Source organism: Anomaloglossus baeobatrachus, chromosome 4, assembly GCF_048569485.1.
Source record: "Anomaloglossus baeobatrachus isolate aAnoBae1 chromosome 4, aAnoBae1.hap1, whole genome shotgun sequence".
Lineage (NCBI taxonomy): Eukaryota > Metazoa > Chordata > Amphibia > Anura > Aromobatidae > Anomaloglossus > Anomaloglossus baeobatrachus.
In genome coordinates this window covers 431,885,952-431,899,852 of record NC_134356.1, presented here as the reverse complement: position 1 = coordinate 431,899,852, position 13,901 = coordinate 431,885,952, and the positions used below count along the sequence as shown (strand labels likewise).

Genomic DNA, 13,901 nt, shown 5'->3' with positions numbered 1-13,901 from the left:
CATCGAGACCGAAGATACACAACAGGTGCAGGGAAAGGCAGCCACCACCAACCGTCCGGGAGAAACCACAGCAGCCGGCTGCGGGACCCGTCCATCCAGCCGTTTGTTTTACCAGAGACTGTGCCTCCATTTGTGGCTGAGTGAGTACTACCATGCTGTCCGGCACCGTGCTGCGCAGTCCAAGCGCCCCCCCTGCACCTTGCCAACCCTGTTTCCCCGTCACCTCACTGGGCCCCGGGACCACCAACCCCCTACCCATGGAGGGGGGAAACAACATCCCAGCTGCTCCCTGCCATCGCTCCCGGGATCCCCGTCAACAGCAGCGGTGGTGTCCAACCTCACCACAACCCGTGGGTGGCGTCACGGACCAAATCCCCAAACCAAATCACCCCTTTCACTTACGGGCGAGGAGCACCGCTCGAGTTCCCGGATCCGGCCCACCGCTCGAGCCACTGAGTAGCAGCAGCCGCAGCGCCGGACCCGAGCACCAGCGAGAGCGCAGCAGCGATGGCTCCCTCCCCGCCCGCGACACAGTCAACCAGATTTCTAGGTATTGTTAGTTAGTACTGACTGCTGTAAACTTGCTAATGAAGTAGGTGACCGGACACACAGCGGCAGGTGGAAAAAGCACACCAAGAAAATAACCTAATGAAAAGGAAACAAAACATAAGGCTGAAACCACAGCAAAAACAAAAAGGGACCTGAACCCAGCTAACCAAACTAAAGGTTGATACACAGCAGAAACTAAAGAGAAAGCTGAACACAGCTATAACCAAGGAGAAGCTGTAACCCACATAGGAGAAGCACACGGGAAACCACAGAGCTCTAGTACAAGCAAACCAATCTAACCACCCACACCACTGAATTAATCAGCAACTAAGGGAGGCATATTGCAGGTATAAATCAGCCTCCCGGAGCTCATGTGACTTTCTGATACAACAGCCATTCCCCACCCTCTGTCCACGGAACATCACAAGGAGGGGAGGAGAGTGGAATGAAGAGAGCATCCCACTATCTGACTGTGTAAAAAAATACAGCATCCCGTATCCGCTGATAGCATCCCGGGGCCCATGAGTGAAACCATTGCTGGGAGCAGTGGCGTCTCACCTCCCAGCGACCTCCATGGTACGACATGCTTGGTCAGAGCGGGCACTCATGCAAGCTCCACCCCAGATGGCAACACCCCACCCTTTGTGGCAGCAAAGGGCAATGGATGACCCGTCGGGGAGCCAGAGCACGTGTAGGAGAGCGATGGACCCACTCAGGTGCAAAAACACCTGACTCTTGTCAGTTTTAATTGCCTGTTAAAAATTACATAATTAGTCACATTTCTAGGTATTGTTAGTAGTGCCTGCTGTAAATTTGCTAGTGAACTAGGTAAAAAGGTCTTGTCAGTTTTCATTGCCTGCTCAAAACTACACTTTCAATCACAATTACATTTGTAGGTGTTGTTAATTAGTACTTCCTGCTGTAAATTTGCTAGTGAATTAGGTAAAAAGGTCTTGCCACTTTTCAGTGTCTGCTCAAAATTATGCAGTGAACAACATTTGAAGTTATCGGTACTTTTTAGTGCCTTCCCAATATTGTCAACTCAGGCAGTAAATAAATAATTTATCTTTTGTGTCAGGTGTTAGACAGGTGTGGCCAGAGGGTTGCAAACATCTGTTTGAAAGGGAAGGGGAAGGGTACATCAACCATGAGTGGTAAATCATGATGAGGTTATGGTGGAAGAAAGAAAAGGAAGCATGTTTGAGGGCTACGTGTGGAAAGTTCTGTTAGTCAAATGTCTAGAGAGTAAACACAGGCTCATTCTATCCCAAGAGAAATAAGAACAACTTTCATTACTGGACAGCCTACTCCACTAAATTTCTTTGGCAGCCACACATCGCTTCAACTTCGAAATGAAGCTAATGAACAGCAGGTGCTAGAGTGGATCGCAAGTGCAGCATCAAGTGGCCTCTCCTCTTCCTGCACCTCAATATCACACACAGTTCTTTCCTCAGAGGTGCCACCACAATTATACTTGTTTCCACCACCTCGTCACAAATCTCCAACCGGCAAACTGACTGTGGTGAACCACACATAGGCGAGTCTGCAGAGCTGTTCACACATTCTATCCCATGGGCATCAGAGATTTCCAAAGATTCGCAGACTCAAGAGGAGGAAAGCATCTGCATCAATACCCAAAATCTTTGTCAGTTGGATCCTGACCCGGACAAAGTAGGGTCAGAGTAGAATCCCGACCCTTGTCATCTGACGTTAACCCCCAGGAGTGGAGGTGATGATGATAAGACTCAGAGACTTGTGGTGCACGCATACTGTCCTGTGATGTCAGGTCAGGAAGAGGAGGATTCTCCAAATTGCTTCAAAAAACTATAATGAGTCAATACCTATCAAAATCTAAAAACATAGAAAGAATCAACATAAAAGATTAACCATAAAAATCCTGAGTGTCCATAGACCAGTGCCGGAATTTGGAGCAATAATCCTCTGGCAGGTGATTCCCCTGTTGCAGTAAACGGATTTTAGACTCTGCTAAAGATATTTTGTCTGGAACATCATAAATGAGCTCGATTGCTGAGAAAAACCCATCCACTGACAAAAACACCGGTGACTCAGGGGGGCAAAGAAAAAGCCCATGATTGTGGGTCCCCACTCAGGAGCAAGACCACAATTCCAATGCTCTGTGCCTCACTACCAGAGGAGTGGGAGCGAAGACGGAGGTATAGGTTACATGCTTCTCTAAGCAACAAACACTGTCATTACACACAGTGAAATAAGTACTGTAGCAACATGGGCTGAAATGCCACTCTGACAAAAACAGAACAATGTTTGCAAATGCACCCAGAATCAAAGACCTTAATTTTTGGAGACCTATTCTGCAATCTGACCAAACTAAAATTTAACTGTTTGGCCATGATGACCATCGTTACATTTAAAGGAAAAAGGAAGAAGCTTTGAAGCAAGAGAACACCATGCTAACTGTGAAACACGGGGTAGGCAGCATCATGTTGTGAGATTGTTTTGCTGCAGGAGGGACTGGTGAACTTCACAAAATAAATGGCATCATGAGGAAAGAAGAATATGTGGCAATACTGATGCAACATTTCAAGACATCAGCCAGTAACTTAAAGCTTGGGGGGAAATGGGTCTTCCAAATGGACAAGAACACAAAGCATACTGCCAAACTGGTTACAAAGTGGCTTAAGCATAACAAAGTCAATGTTTTGGAGTGGCCATCACAAAACTCTGATCTGGATCTTATTGGAAATTTATAGGCAAAGCTGAAAAGGCAGGTGTGAGCAAGGTGACCTATAAACATGGCTCTGGTACACCAGTTCTGTCAGGGTGAATGGGTTCAAATTCCTACCAACTATTGTGAGAAGCTTGCGAAAGGATATCCAAACCATTTGATCCAAGTGATACAGTTTAAGGGCAAAATACCAAATACTAATGAAATGTATGTAAACTTTTGACTTTGCAGAAAGTAAAAAAAATGCCTTAAAACATTCTCTCTCCCACTCTCATTATTCTGCCATTTGGTAAATATAAGTAAATTTTAGTAATCCTAATTGACCTAAAGCGGGATATCTTTATTGTGACTTCATGTCTGATAGTGAGAAAAACATGAATATGTGTCTTTTCAGAAAGTGTATGTAAACTTCTGGCTTCAACTATATATGTGGCTATCCATCTGAAAGGAAGGCTGCAGGAAGAAAATAAATTTGTATTCTCCCTGTAACTGCTGAATTTGAGTCATTGGACCAGCTCTGAAACAATAAACCATCAGCGCTCAATACAAAGTGAGTGTGTTGTATTCTTGTTGTCATACCGAGTCTGGCACAAATTTTGCCAACTGTCACGGTGGCATCAGGCTCTGTTCACATTGCAGATTCTGACACTCCGCCTGATGGTTTCTCTGGTGTCTGGGATCAACACAGGCAGACTCAGGCATCGACCTGCTTTGTGCTGATTCATAGGCAGGCAAGCAAGAGTTAATCTCTGCTGGTCTCATTGCTCCTTTGATCACATGTTGTGGGGAGTCCTATCACATATGCTCTCTTCCTATTTATGCTAGTTGAATCCTTCCACCATACCATCTATAGTTTATTCTATGTTGGCCTGTGTGCTTTGTTGTCTCAGACTTTCTGGAGATAGTTGTGCTTACTGCTTAGTGCGGCTGTGGAGTTTACAACTGTTGTTTTGTAGCTTCCATCCTGTTCTTCTGTTTTCTCCTGAATCTCTTATTGTGTCTACCTTTGTGTGTGGGTGTGGTTTGACAGATTTTAGTTTCCCTTGTCTGTATTTGTGGGATTCCTCACACTCCGGTCCCGTCACTCCCTGGGGAAGGGGGATAGGGAATCAAATCAGGACTGGTCACGGAGCAGCGCCAGGAAAGAGACTCAGGCATCTCTACCATCAGGAGTATCCCTGAGATTAGGGGTAGCATAGGGCCTTCTGGCTTGGTGGACAGCTTAGCTATCACCAAGTCCTCGTGACATTACAACTGGCCATACTTTATACTCCAGCATGGACCCAGTTGCTGCGCTATTGAGGCAAATGGGGACCTTGTCTCTCCAGGTCCCTGAATTAAAGGGATACAGGATCAAATAGTGTATGTAAACTTCTGGTTTCAACTGTATTTAATATAGGCTGCCATTTGTGATGTATAAAGGTATTTACCTGTAGATTAGCTCTATGGCTGCAGGAAAAGAACACTATATTTTGCAGGCAGATTCCATGTAAAAAATGTTTTAGAATTGTGTATGTAAACATGGTGAATAATCCCTCCCCATGCTCTCATAGTGTATATCTTGACATTTTAATTAAGTTAAAGTAAAATATTATTTTGTTTGCACTTAGGCACCATAGGCCCTTTTAATTTTGCTGGGTGGAAATACTGTTGATACCTGTAGGGTGCCCTTACAGAGCCTGTCTGATTACATAGTATTGATGTGAAGCCCCACAGGTGCTGTTGTGTCGGTGCATTACCTTCAGGGACTCCACGTGGATGGAACAGTCTGGTCACAGGTAAGATGTCTTCTTAGGATTGTCGTGACTCCACTCTCGGTATTGCGGTCAATGGGGACCGCCACTGCAGATTAAGGGGTGCTTGGGGCTGATGGTGGGTGCAGTCAGTTGTAGTGGCCTCCCGAGAGTGAGGCAAGCCCCAGGACCCTGTGTAGGTGTGTGGAATCACAAGGCGCAGAATGACTCAGGCACAGTCCAAACAGTCTTTCAGGGATTTTACTCACATTAGGTGGCAGGGTGAGTAACCCGGGCGTAGCTGGGATGAACCAGGCTGGAACCAGGTGTCCTTCAGGCTGACTTGTGAGGATGGCTACTGACTCGCCTTCTCTAGCCCTTCTGTTGTTTGTGAGGACCCCAACTTGCAGTCCCTACGGGGGTCACCCAGGGAAGTTGCTGCTCCCCTCGTTTCGGCCCGTTTGCTTGTAGCTTGGACCAGGTCACTCCGGCTGCTTGCCTCTTGTGAACTATGGGCCCTCTCTTTGCTACGTGGCTGCGGACTCTGTGGTGTTGTCTTGGGGGTTTGAAGTGCCCCCTCAGGCAGGTTTGGCAGAAGAAAGGTAAATCTATCTCTGCACTGGGACCTGTTACCCGTGCGGGCCTGGTACCTCCCTGGCAGTCCCCTTACTTTGCCACCCCGTTGCTCTCTCTAGCCATGGGTGGATTTAGGACGGCACTACCAGGTGACCGATCTCCCCTGTCAGTAGTCACTGCGCGTACGCTGTTAGATTGCAGCAGCTCCAGGGCCCTCCGTCTGCTCTCCCTCAGCTCCACACTAAACTGGCTCACTGCTCCTCCTCTCCTGTTCTTGCCTATGCAACCTAGCAACCAGGCTCTCCACCACACCCCTTGAGTGGACATGGAGGCCACGCCCCCTGCTGGAAGCTCTCAGGAGTCCTCCCAAAGGTACATGTGTGAGACCTGATTACTATGCGCCTGTGTAGTCACACCTCGGTCAGCCTTCTGGCTTACCTGTATTGTACTGCCCCCAGCATGGGTGCAGTACTCAGTGGTGCCTGGCCAGGTCAGCGGCGCCACATTGGCATAAGCAATGGACTGCCAGCCAGTATGGTGCACTAGAGGTTACCATATGACTGGCACCTTATGGAAGCCATATCAACGGCATGTTAAATACTAAAAATCCTGTGCTCTCATGGATAATAAGTGTGTGAGTTGACTTTCATCCTCATTTTGTACCTGTACCTCCATCATATACCATTGGGGCCTGTCTGCATCCTGCAATGTACTGGTATTTTAAAAAAGTATTAAGTATGGCCTTCCTGAGTGATGTGTTGTTGTAAGTCATCAGAGAGCAAAATAGATTGTAGTTTTGATGTAAATCAAGAAATTGTTTCTATGTCTTACCTGTAGATAAGTCTCCAGTGCAGTCCACATATTCCAGTCTGCTAACTTTGCCCCTTTCGTCAAATACGCTCTGATACGGGCATCTCTTTTTTCTGGTTGCAGATGGGAATGAGCCTTATCTCTTGGGATTCCCAGCACATTCTCATGTACATATACCGACCACAGGTTACATGTTGCTTCTGTAGTGTTAGGACGGAATTCCCAAGCACTCTGCTGCTGATTGTGCCCGAGTTCATGTATGGGTCCCCATATTCCATCTTTCTTAATAATTTTAAGATCTGTTAATTCATTGATTGATGGTTGTTGACACATAACTGGGTATCCGGAATGCATCCAACCTAAAATGTAAAGTAACCATGCATGTTAAAGAGAACTTGTTAGAGTAATTTTGTAATGTAAAATAAAGACATGGCTGTAATAGTGCTGTAATACTAATTAAATTGTTACATTTGGTGAAGAAATTTGCCTTGTGGTTCCTCTTTGATCACCATGTGAAGCTCTCTGCTAATTAGATTTGGTGCACAGGTGCTGGACTGCTCACTGGGTCTTCCCCTTCCTGCTTACTTCCCTGACCCTCTGCCTGCCTCCATCTTTGAATGATCTACCTCACCTCTCTTTGAAGTCTCAGCAGTGACCTGTCATTGAAACATGGGAGGAAGGTGAAGGGTCTGGGGAGTCACAAGCAGTGTACAGCCCGACCCCTGTGCACCAAAATCTAATTATAAGGAGAAAATTCCAAATGATGATTAAAGAAAGAGTACAAAGCAGATTTGTTCACCAAAGGTATCGATTTCATCAGTATTTCATGTCTTTACTTCACTTTACATTGCAAAACTGTGCTGACATGTTCTTTTTATTTAAATAACTGCAGCAACTTGGTGAGCATGCTTTACAAATATACAAGGCAGGCGTCAGAACAGGGGAGCAAACTGGGAAATCGCCCAGGGCCCCAACCCCCCCAAGCCGCCGCAGCGCCTATAACAGAATATGCATTGCTAATAGCTGTGCATTATTAGTGTAATTTTAAATTTTGAGACTTCTTAAGGACCTTTGGTGACATCACAGTCATGTAATAATGACGTTACCACAGGTCATGTACTGTGCGGGAATCTAGAAAAACTGGAGAAGAGGAAACAGGGAAACAGACAACTACAGTAAAAATTCTATGTGTGTATGTATATATTTGTGAGTAGTGTGTATATATATATATATATATATATATTTATATATACACACATATATATATATATATATATATATATATATATATATATATATATATATATATACACACACACTACTAACTAAAAATAAAAGTTTAGGGCTATTTGGCGTTTGGGTGAAATGTAAAAATTTTACTCTACATTTTGTCATGAAAGTAGGGCATTTAAGTAGAAGCACCTAATCGTGATTTCCTCATCTCAAATAGTAGAACAGTAGACGTCTCATGCTGTTCACTAGTGAAGTTTTAAGGCAGCGTCACATGCTACGATATATTGGGCGATATGTCGTCGGGGTCACGGATTCCATGACGCACATCCGGCATCGTTCGAGATATTGTAGCGTGTGACAGCTACGAGCGACTGTGAACGAGCAAAAATACTCACCTTATTGTTGCTCGTTGACACGTCATTAATTTTCATAATGTCGGTCACATTCCTGGATGCAGGTTCTTCGTCGTTCCCGAGGCAGCACACATCGCTCCGTGTGACATCCCGGGAACGACGAACACAGCTTTCCTGCATCCCGCCGGCAATGCGGAAGGAAGGAGGGGGGCGGGATGTTACGTCCCGCTCATCTCCAGCCCTCCGCTTCTATTGGGCGGCAGCTGTGTGATGTCGCTGTGATGCCGAACGTCCATCCCCCTTCAGGAAGAGGATGTTCGCCGCCCACAACGAGGACATTCGGGAGGTAAGTACGTGTGATGGAGGTAAACGGCTTTGTGCGCCACAGGCAACAAATTGCCCGTGACACACAAACGATGGGGGCGGGTGCGATCGCACGATATATCGTTCCATGTGACGGGGCCTTTAGTCTGCTAAGGCATGTCATTCCACTCTTCTTGAAAGGGTACCCTCAGGTCATTGAGGTTCTGGAGTACAAAGCTACGAGACTTCTACATGAGAACTAGGTTTTCAACAGGATTAAGGTCTTTAGAAAGTGCACATCACTCCATTTGAGGCACCATAGTCTCCAGCAGCCTAAGATTATATTTGACTTGTGTTGTTCATACAGGGCCAGTTCTGTATCGAGTAGACACACCTGCCCACACTGTAACACCACCACCACCACAAAGGTTCACCTGGTGACAACAGTGGCTGATGCATAGCACTCCCCTTGATGTCTCCAATATCATTAGTGGCCATCATTTCTGCTCAGTGTGACTTGACTTTCATCAGTTAAGAGCACTGATGCCCATTGGTCCCTCGTCCAGCAAGACAATAACACTCGTGCCTGGTGGTGTAGTCAGGTACTCTTGCAGGTCATCTAGAACGCAGACCACACTAATGTAAACAGGTCTGAATGATCTAACGGGACACTTAAGTGTCTTGCACCTCCCTTAAATTTGCTTGGAGTAGTGTGCCATTCATCATTCAGTTCCATAGGCCATTGTTCGCAATGAAGCAGTCATCAGTGTGGGATATGGTCAAAGAACGTCCTCTTTCATGCCTTTCTGTGACTCTTCCAGTCTCTCTATATCTGTGTTGCAACCTGTTAATGACACTCTGTGACACTCTAAGCTCAGTCACCACTTCCGTCTGAGAACATTCTGCTTGAAGCCTCGCAATGATGAGGTACTGTTGATCACATTTTGACATGACATGATGGCACACAACAATTGAACATCATGATGAGGATGAGTGTTTAAATACCAATTCTAATTGAACTCAGAAATGTATTGGGCAATTCAATGATCCAACACCTTTTGTGAATTTTGCCATTAAGCTCCCTGTTAGAGAACAGCAAGTTGTACAAAAAGTACTGAAACATTGAACAGTTGCACATAAGTATTCAAAACTTTAGAGAAGGGTTCATTAAGTTCACCTGAAAAGGTTAGAGTGCATTTTAGGATCAGAATGAAATTTCACCCAAAAGCCAAATATCCCTAGGTTTTTGTGAGTAGTGCATATGTACAGTGAGTGAAATAGGTATTGAACATGTCACAAATTTGCTATGTAAACACATTTCTAAAGGTACTATTGACATTAATTTCTCACCAGATGTCGATAGCAACCCATCCAATCCACACAGGCAAAGAAATCAAACCATATCTGTCCATAAATTTACTGATGTGTAATAATGTAAAATGACATAGGGAAAATGTATTACGCACGCTCACTGAAAGTTATTTAATGCTACATACAAAAGCCTTTATTGGTGATGACTAGTGATGAGTGAGCATGCTCGGCACTGCTTCTTTCTTGATAGAGCAGAGCGAAATTGCTCGTTACTCGAGACAAGCACCAGGGGATTAGAATTTCTTCCTATCAATTAACGAGCAGTCAAGCATTTTAGTGCTTGCCCACCACTAATGATGACAACTTGAAGATGCTTCATGTATGAAGAAACTAGTCGCATGCATTGCTCAGGTGTGATTTTGTCCTTAACTTCCAGACAAACACTCTTCAAATCCTGAAAGTTCTGTTCGCTCCTTTTAGGATCTCTGAATTTTAGTTACTTCCATACATTTTCTATTAGAATCAGGTCAGGTGATTGGCTGGGCCATTCTCGCAGCTTTATTTCCTTTCTCTGAAACCAATTGAGGGTTTCCTTGACTGTGTGTTTGGGATCACTGTCTTTCTGAAATGTCTACCCTCATTTTGTCATCATCCTGGTAGGTAGCAGCAGATTTTTATCAAGAATGCCCTGGTACGTTTGTCCATTTATGCTTCCTTCAATTAGTTTGCCAGTGCCATATGCTGAAACTGAGCCCCATATGGTGCTTTTGGCTTCCAAACATCATGTGTATTATAGAATCCAAAGAGTTCAATTTTGGTCTCATCTGACCAGACTACATTCTCAAGATATTTCACAGGCTTGTCTAAATGTTGTTTAGCAAGCTTTAAATGCACTTGAAGATTAGCCTGCATACAGGCCATGGAGGTTCAGAGCATAATTATTGTTTTCTTTGAAACAATTGAACCTGCTGATTTCACCTTCTTCTGTAGCTTTCCACAAGTGGTTCTTGGCACTTGAACAATTCTTGTGATAATTGTTTTCACTCCTCTTTATGAAATGTTGGGGGGAGCACCTAGTAGTGTCCAGTTTATGGTTAAATTATGTTCCTCCACTTCCAGAATATGGCCCCAGCAGTGCTCACTGGAACTTTTAGGAGTTTAGAAAGTCTTCTGTAACCAATCTTATCACTATGTTTTTCAACAATAATATTGTGAAATACCTCACTGGGTCTAGCCATCATGTAATGATTTTGTGTGGCACCTCGATAATGATACACCTTTTTATATGCTATCAGTTGAACCATGATATTATTTTTCACTACGTGGCAGGATTGCTCTTTAATAACCGATAGATTTCAGATGGTGTCATTACATCCTATGATTTTTTGCATCTATCTTTCTTCATGTTTTTAATTATTTTTTTCCTTTGTCATCTCTTAATATTACACACAACTTAATTCATGGAAATCTATGGTTTCATTTATTTCCCTGTGTGGATTGGATGGGTTGTTACTAACATCTTTTGAGAAATTCATGCCAATAGCTCCTTTAGAAATATATTTACTTACAAAATTTGGGACGTGTTCAATAGTTATTTTACCCACTGTGTGTATTGTATGTGCATGTCTCTTCATGCATCTGTACTTATATGTGCTGTGTATGCATGCATCTGAATGTATGTACTCTGTGTATGCATATGCTTTGTATATCATTGTGCCTGTACCTAGGTGCTCCGTGTATGCATGTGTATGAATCTATCTGTATTGTATGTGCTGTCTATGAATGTATCTGTATGTATGTGCTCTGTGTATGCATGTGTGGCGCCCTGGACTAGTCAGGTCGTCACAGGTACTACAACATACACCCCCACCCTGAGACAGGCACATCAGCCAGACACAAAATCCTTGTTGCCTCCCTCCAGGGGCTGATGTCCACACCAGGTGGGGTGAACCAGGCGGTTGGCCCCACCCACTGAGGAGTTCACAGTCCTGGAGGCGGGAGAAGGAAGGGAGTCAGTGCAGAGAACAGTTAGTGAGGTAGTAGTGGAGGAGCAGACTGACCGTGTCCGAGTGTGTGGCCCGGGCACCAAGAGCAAGGTTGGCAGACGGTGGTGGCCGTCTGCAGGAGAGGCAGATCAACGCGGAACCGTAGGACCGGGGACGGGCGGTGGCCCGCCGCTACCGAACCGGGGAGCGAAGTGAAGCCAGCACACTCAGGCAGGGCCTACGGACCCCGACCAGGCTTGGAGTCGCCATTAGAGGTCAAATCCGTCAGTGACCGGACCCCTAGGGGTTTCCTAACAGCCAAGACCCGATTGAAGGCAACCGTCCGACCAGCAAAAGGAAGTACAGCTACCGCCACAGCTAGAGTTCCAAGGGCTAGAGCCTGCGGGCAAAAGGGCTCCTCCGGTACATATATACGCTGGGGAGCGGGTTACCGGTGGGAATCCATCGGGACCGAACATACACACAGGTGCAGGGAAAGGCAGCCACCACTAACCGTCCAGGAGAAGCCACAGCAGCCGGCTGCGGGACCCGTCCATCCAGCCGTTTGGCTTACCAGAGACTTTGCGTACCTTTGTGGCTGAGTGAGTACTACCGTGCCGTCCGGCACCACGCTGCGCAGTCCAAGCGACCCTGCACCCATCCAACCCTGCCTCCCCGTCATCTCACCGGGCCCTGGGACCACCAACCCCTACCCACGGAGGGGGAAAACAACATCCCAGCTGCTCCCTGCCATCGCTCCCAGGATCCCCATCACCAGCAGCGGTGGTGCCCAACCTCACCACAACCCGTGGGTGGCGTCATGGACCAAATCCCCAAACCAAACTACCCCCTTTCACTCACGGGCGAGGAGCGCCGCTCGAGTCCCCGGATCCGGCCCACCGCTCGAGCCACCGAACAGCCATCGCAGCAGCACCGGACCTGAGCGTTAGAGAAGGCGGCGCAGCGGCGTCCCTCCCCGCCCGCGACACATGTGTCTGTAGGTAGATACTATGCATATGCATGTATCTGTAACTACATGCTCCATGTGCATGTATCTTTATGTAGGTGCTCTGTATATGCATGTATTAATATGTATGTGCTCTCTGTATGCAAATACAGTATGTATGTGCTCTGTGTATCCATGTGTCTTTCTGTAGATACTCTGTGTTTGCATGTATATGTATGTGTGACGCCCTAGCCTATCAGGTCGTCACAAGGGTGCCGTGCAATCTGCCCTTCTGCATGGTACCCACTCCTCCTTGGTTACGGCTCCTGTCAATTTAGTGTTGCTAGCAACAAGTATACAAAAATCCTGAGGAACACTCTGCACCACACCCACCAGACACCCATTGGGCGGCCTGAGGGGAATAGGGCCACTCAGATGGAGGGATGGAAGAGGGAGGGCAGAGATGTCAGTTGAAGAGTAGTAGTTGGGCAGTGAGCAGCGGTGACAGGACAGGTCACCTGTGGAGCTGGGCTCCTGTACCCGTCCCAGGTGCCAGACATTGGCCTGGCCAGAAGGAGCTGGAACCCCGGTCACAGGGGGTAGTGACAGGGGGCACGGTGCTGCTACAGAGAGCAGGCCGACTGCCTTGTGCTACAACCGGGCAGGGGCTAGGGCACGATGGGGTACGCGGACCCTCGGCTGTGAAGAAGCTTCATACAGCCCAGTAATTCACCCGACAGGAACGGAGTCTTCAGGAACCATTCCCCACCCGCTCCAGAATCGGCGTACTAGCGCAACGGGGGGGATAGGACTTCCCAAAACCGTCCAGAAAATCCCAAGTGTGAACCCTGAGAGCAGGCTCACCTTGCTAGCCACGCAGGTGAGCGGGATCCGAGTAGTTCCAAGAGAAAAGGATCCATCTAAAAGACACACTGTGCCAAGGGACAAGGCTTCAGACCAACCAGCAACACCAAAGGGGCACGGACCCAGCGTGCTCGACCAACAGAGGCAAAACATTCAAGAGTTTGGTTTACCTGGTGTCAGCGTCAGTGACTTTGGACTGTGCGCGTACCTGATATCCCTCTACTCCCGATGGGTCCTCCGCGCTCAATCCATTACCGAGTCCCAGGACACCATTCCCCTGCCCACGGAGGGGTTAACATCTCTAGCTGCCACACCCTCATCACCGGGCTCCCCAAACGGCAGCGGTGGTCCCTCACGTTACCACACACCGTGGGTGGTGTCACGAACATTATCCCGTTCACTATCCACAAACAATCCCCCTTTTTATTCCGGCTAGCCGCGTGACCCTGCCTCGGATCCGGAGATCCCTCGAGCCACTGTAGATCCGTGTCCAAGCAGCCCGTCGGCTGTCGCGGGGGCGGCACACCCGTATAT

The 13,901-nt window shown here is 46.9% G+C and overlaps 1 protein-coding gene across 1 annotated transcript in view; it reads right to left on the bottom strand.

Moving 5' to 3' along the window:
• LOC142301615 (TRPM8 channel-associated factor homolog) overlaps positions 1-13,901 on the bottom strand; it is a 123,044-nt gene that overhangs the window by 24,738 nt on the left and 84,405 nt on the right. Inside the window, exon 7 of the mRNA XM_075342643.1 lies at positions 6,394-6,731. Coding sequence (XP_075198758.1) covers positions 6,394-6,731 — 338 coding nt within the window. The remainder of the gene's footprint in view (positions 1-6,393; positions 6,732-13,901) is intronic.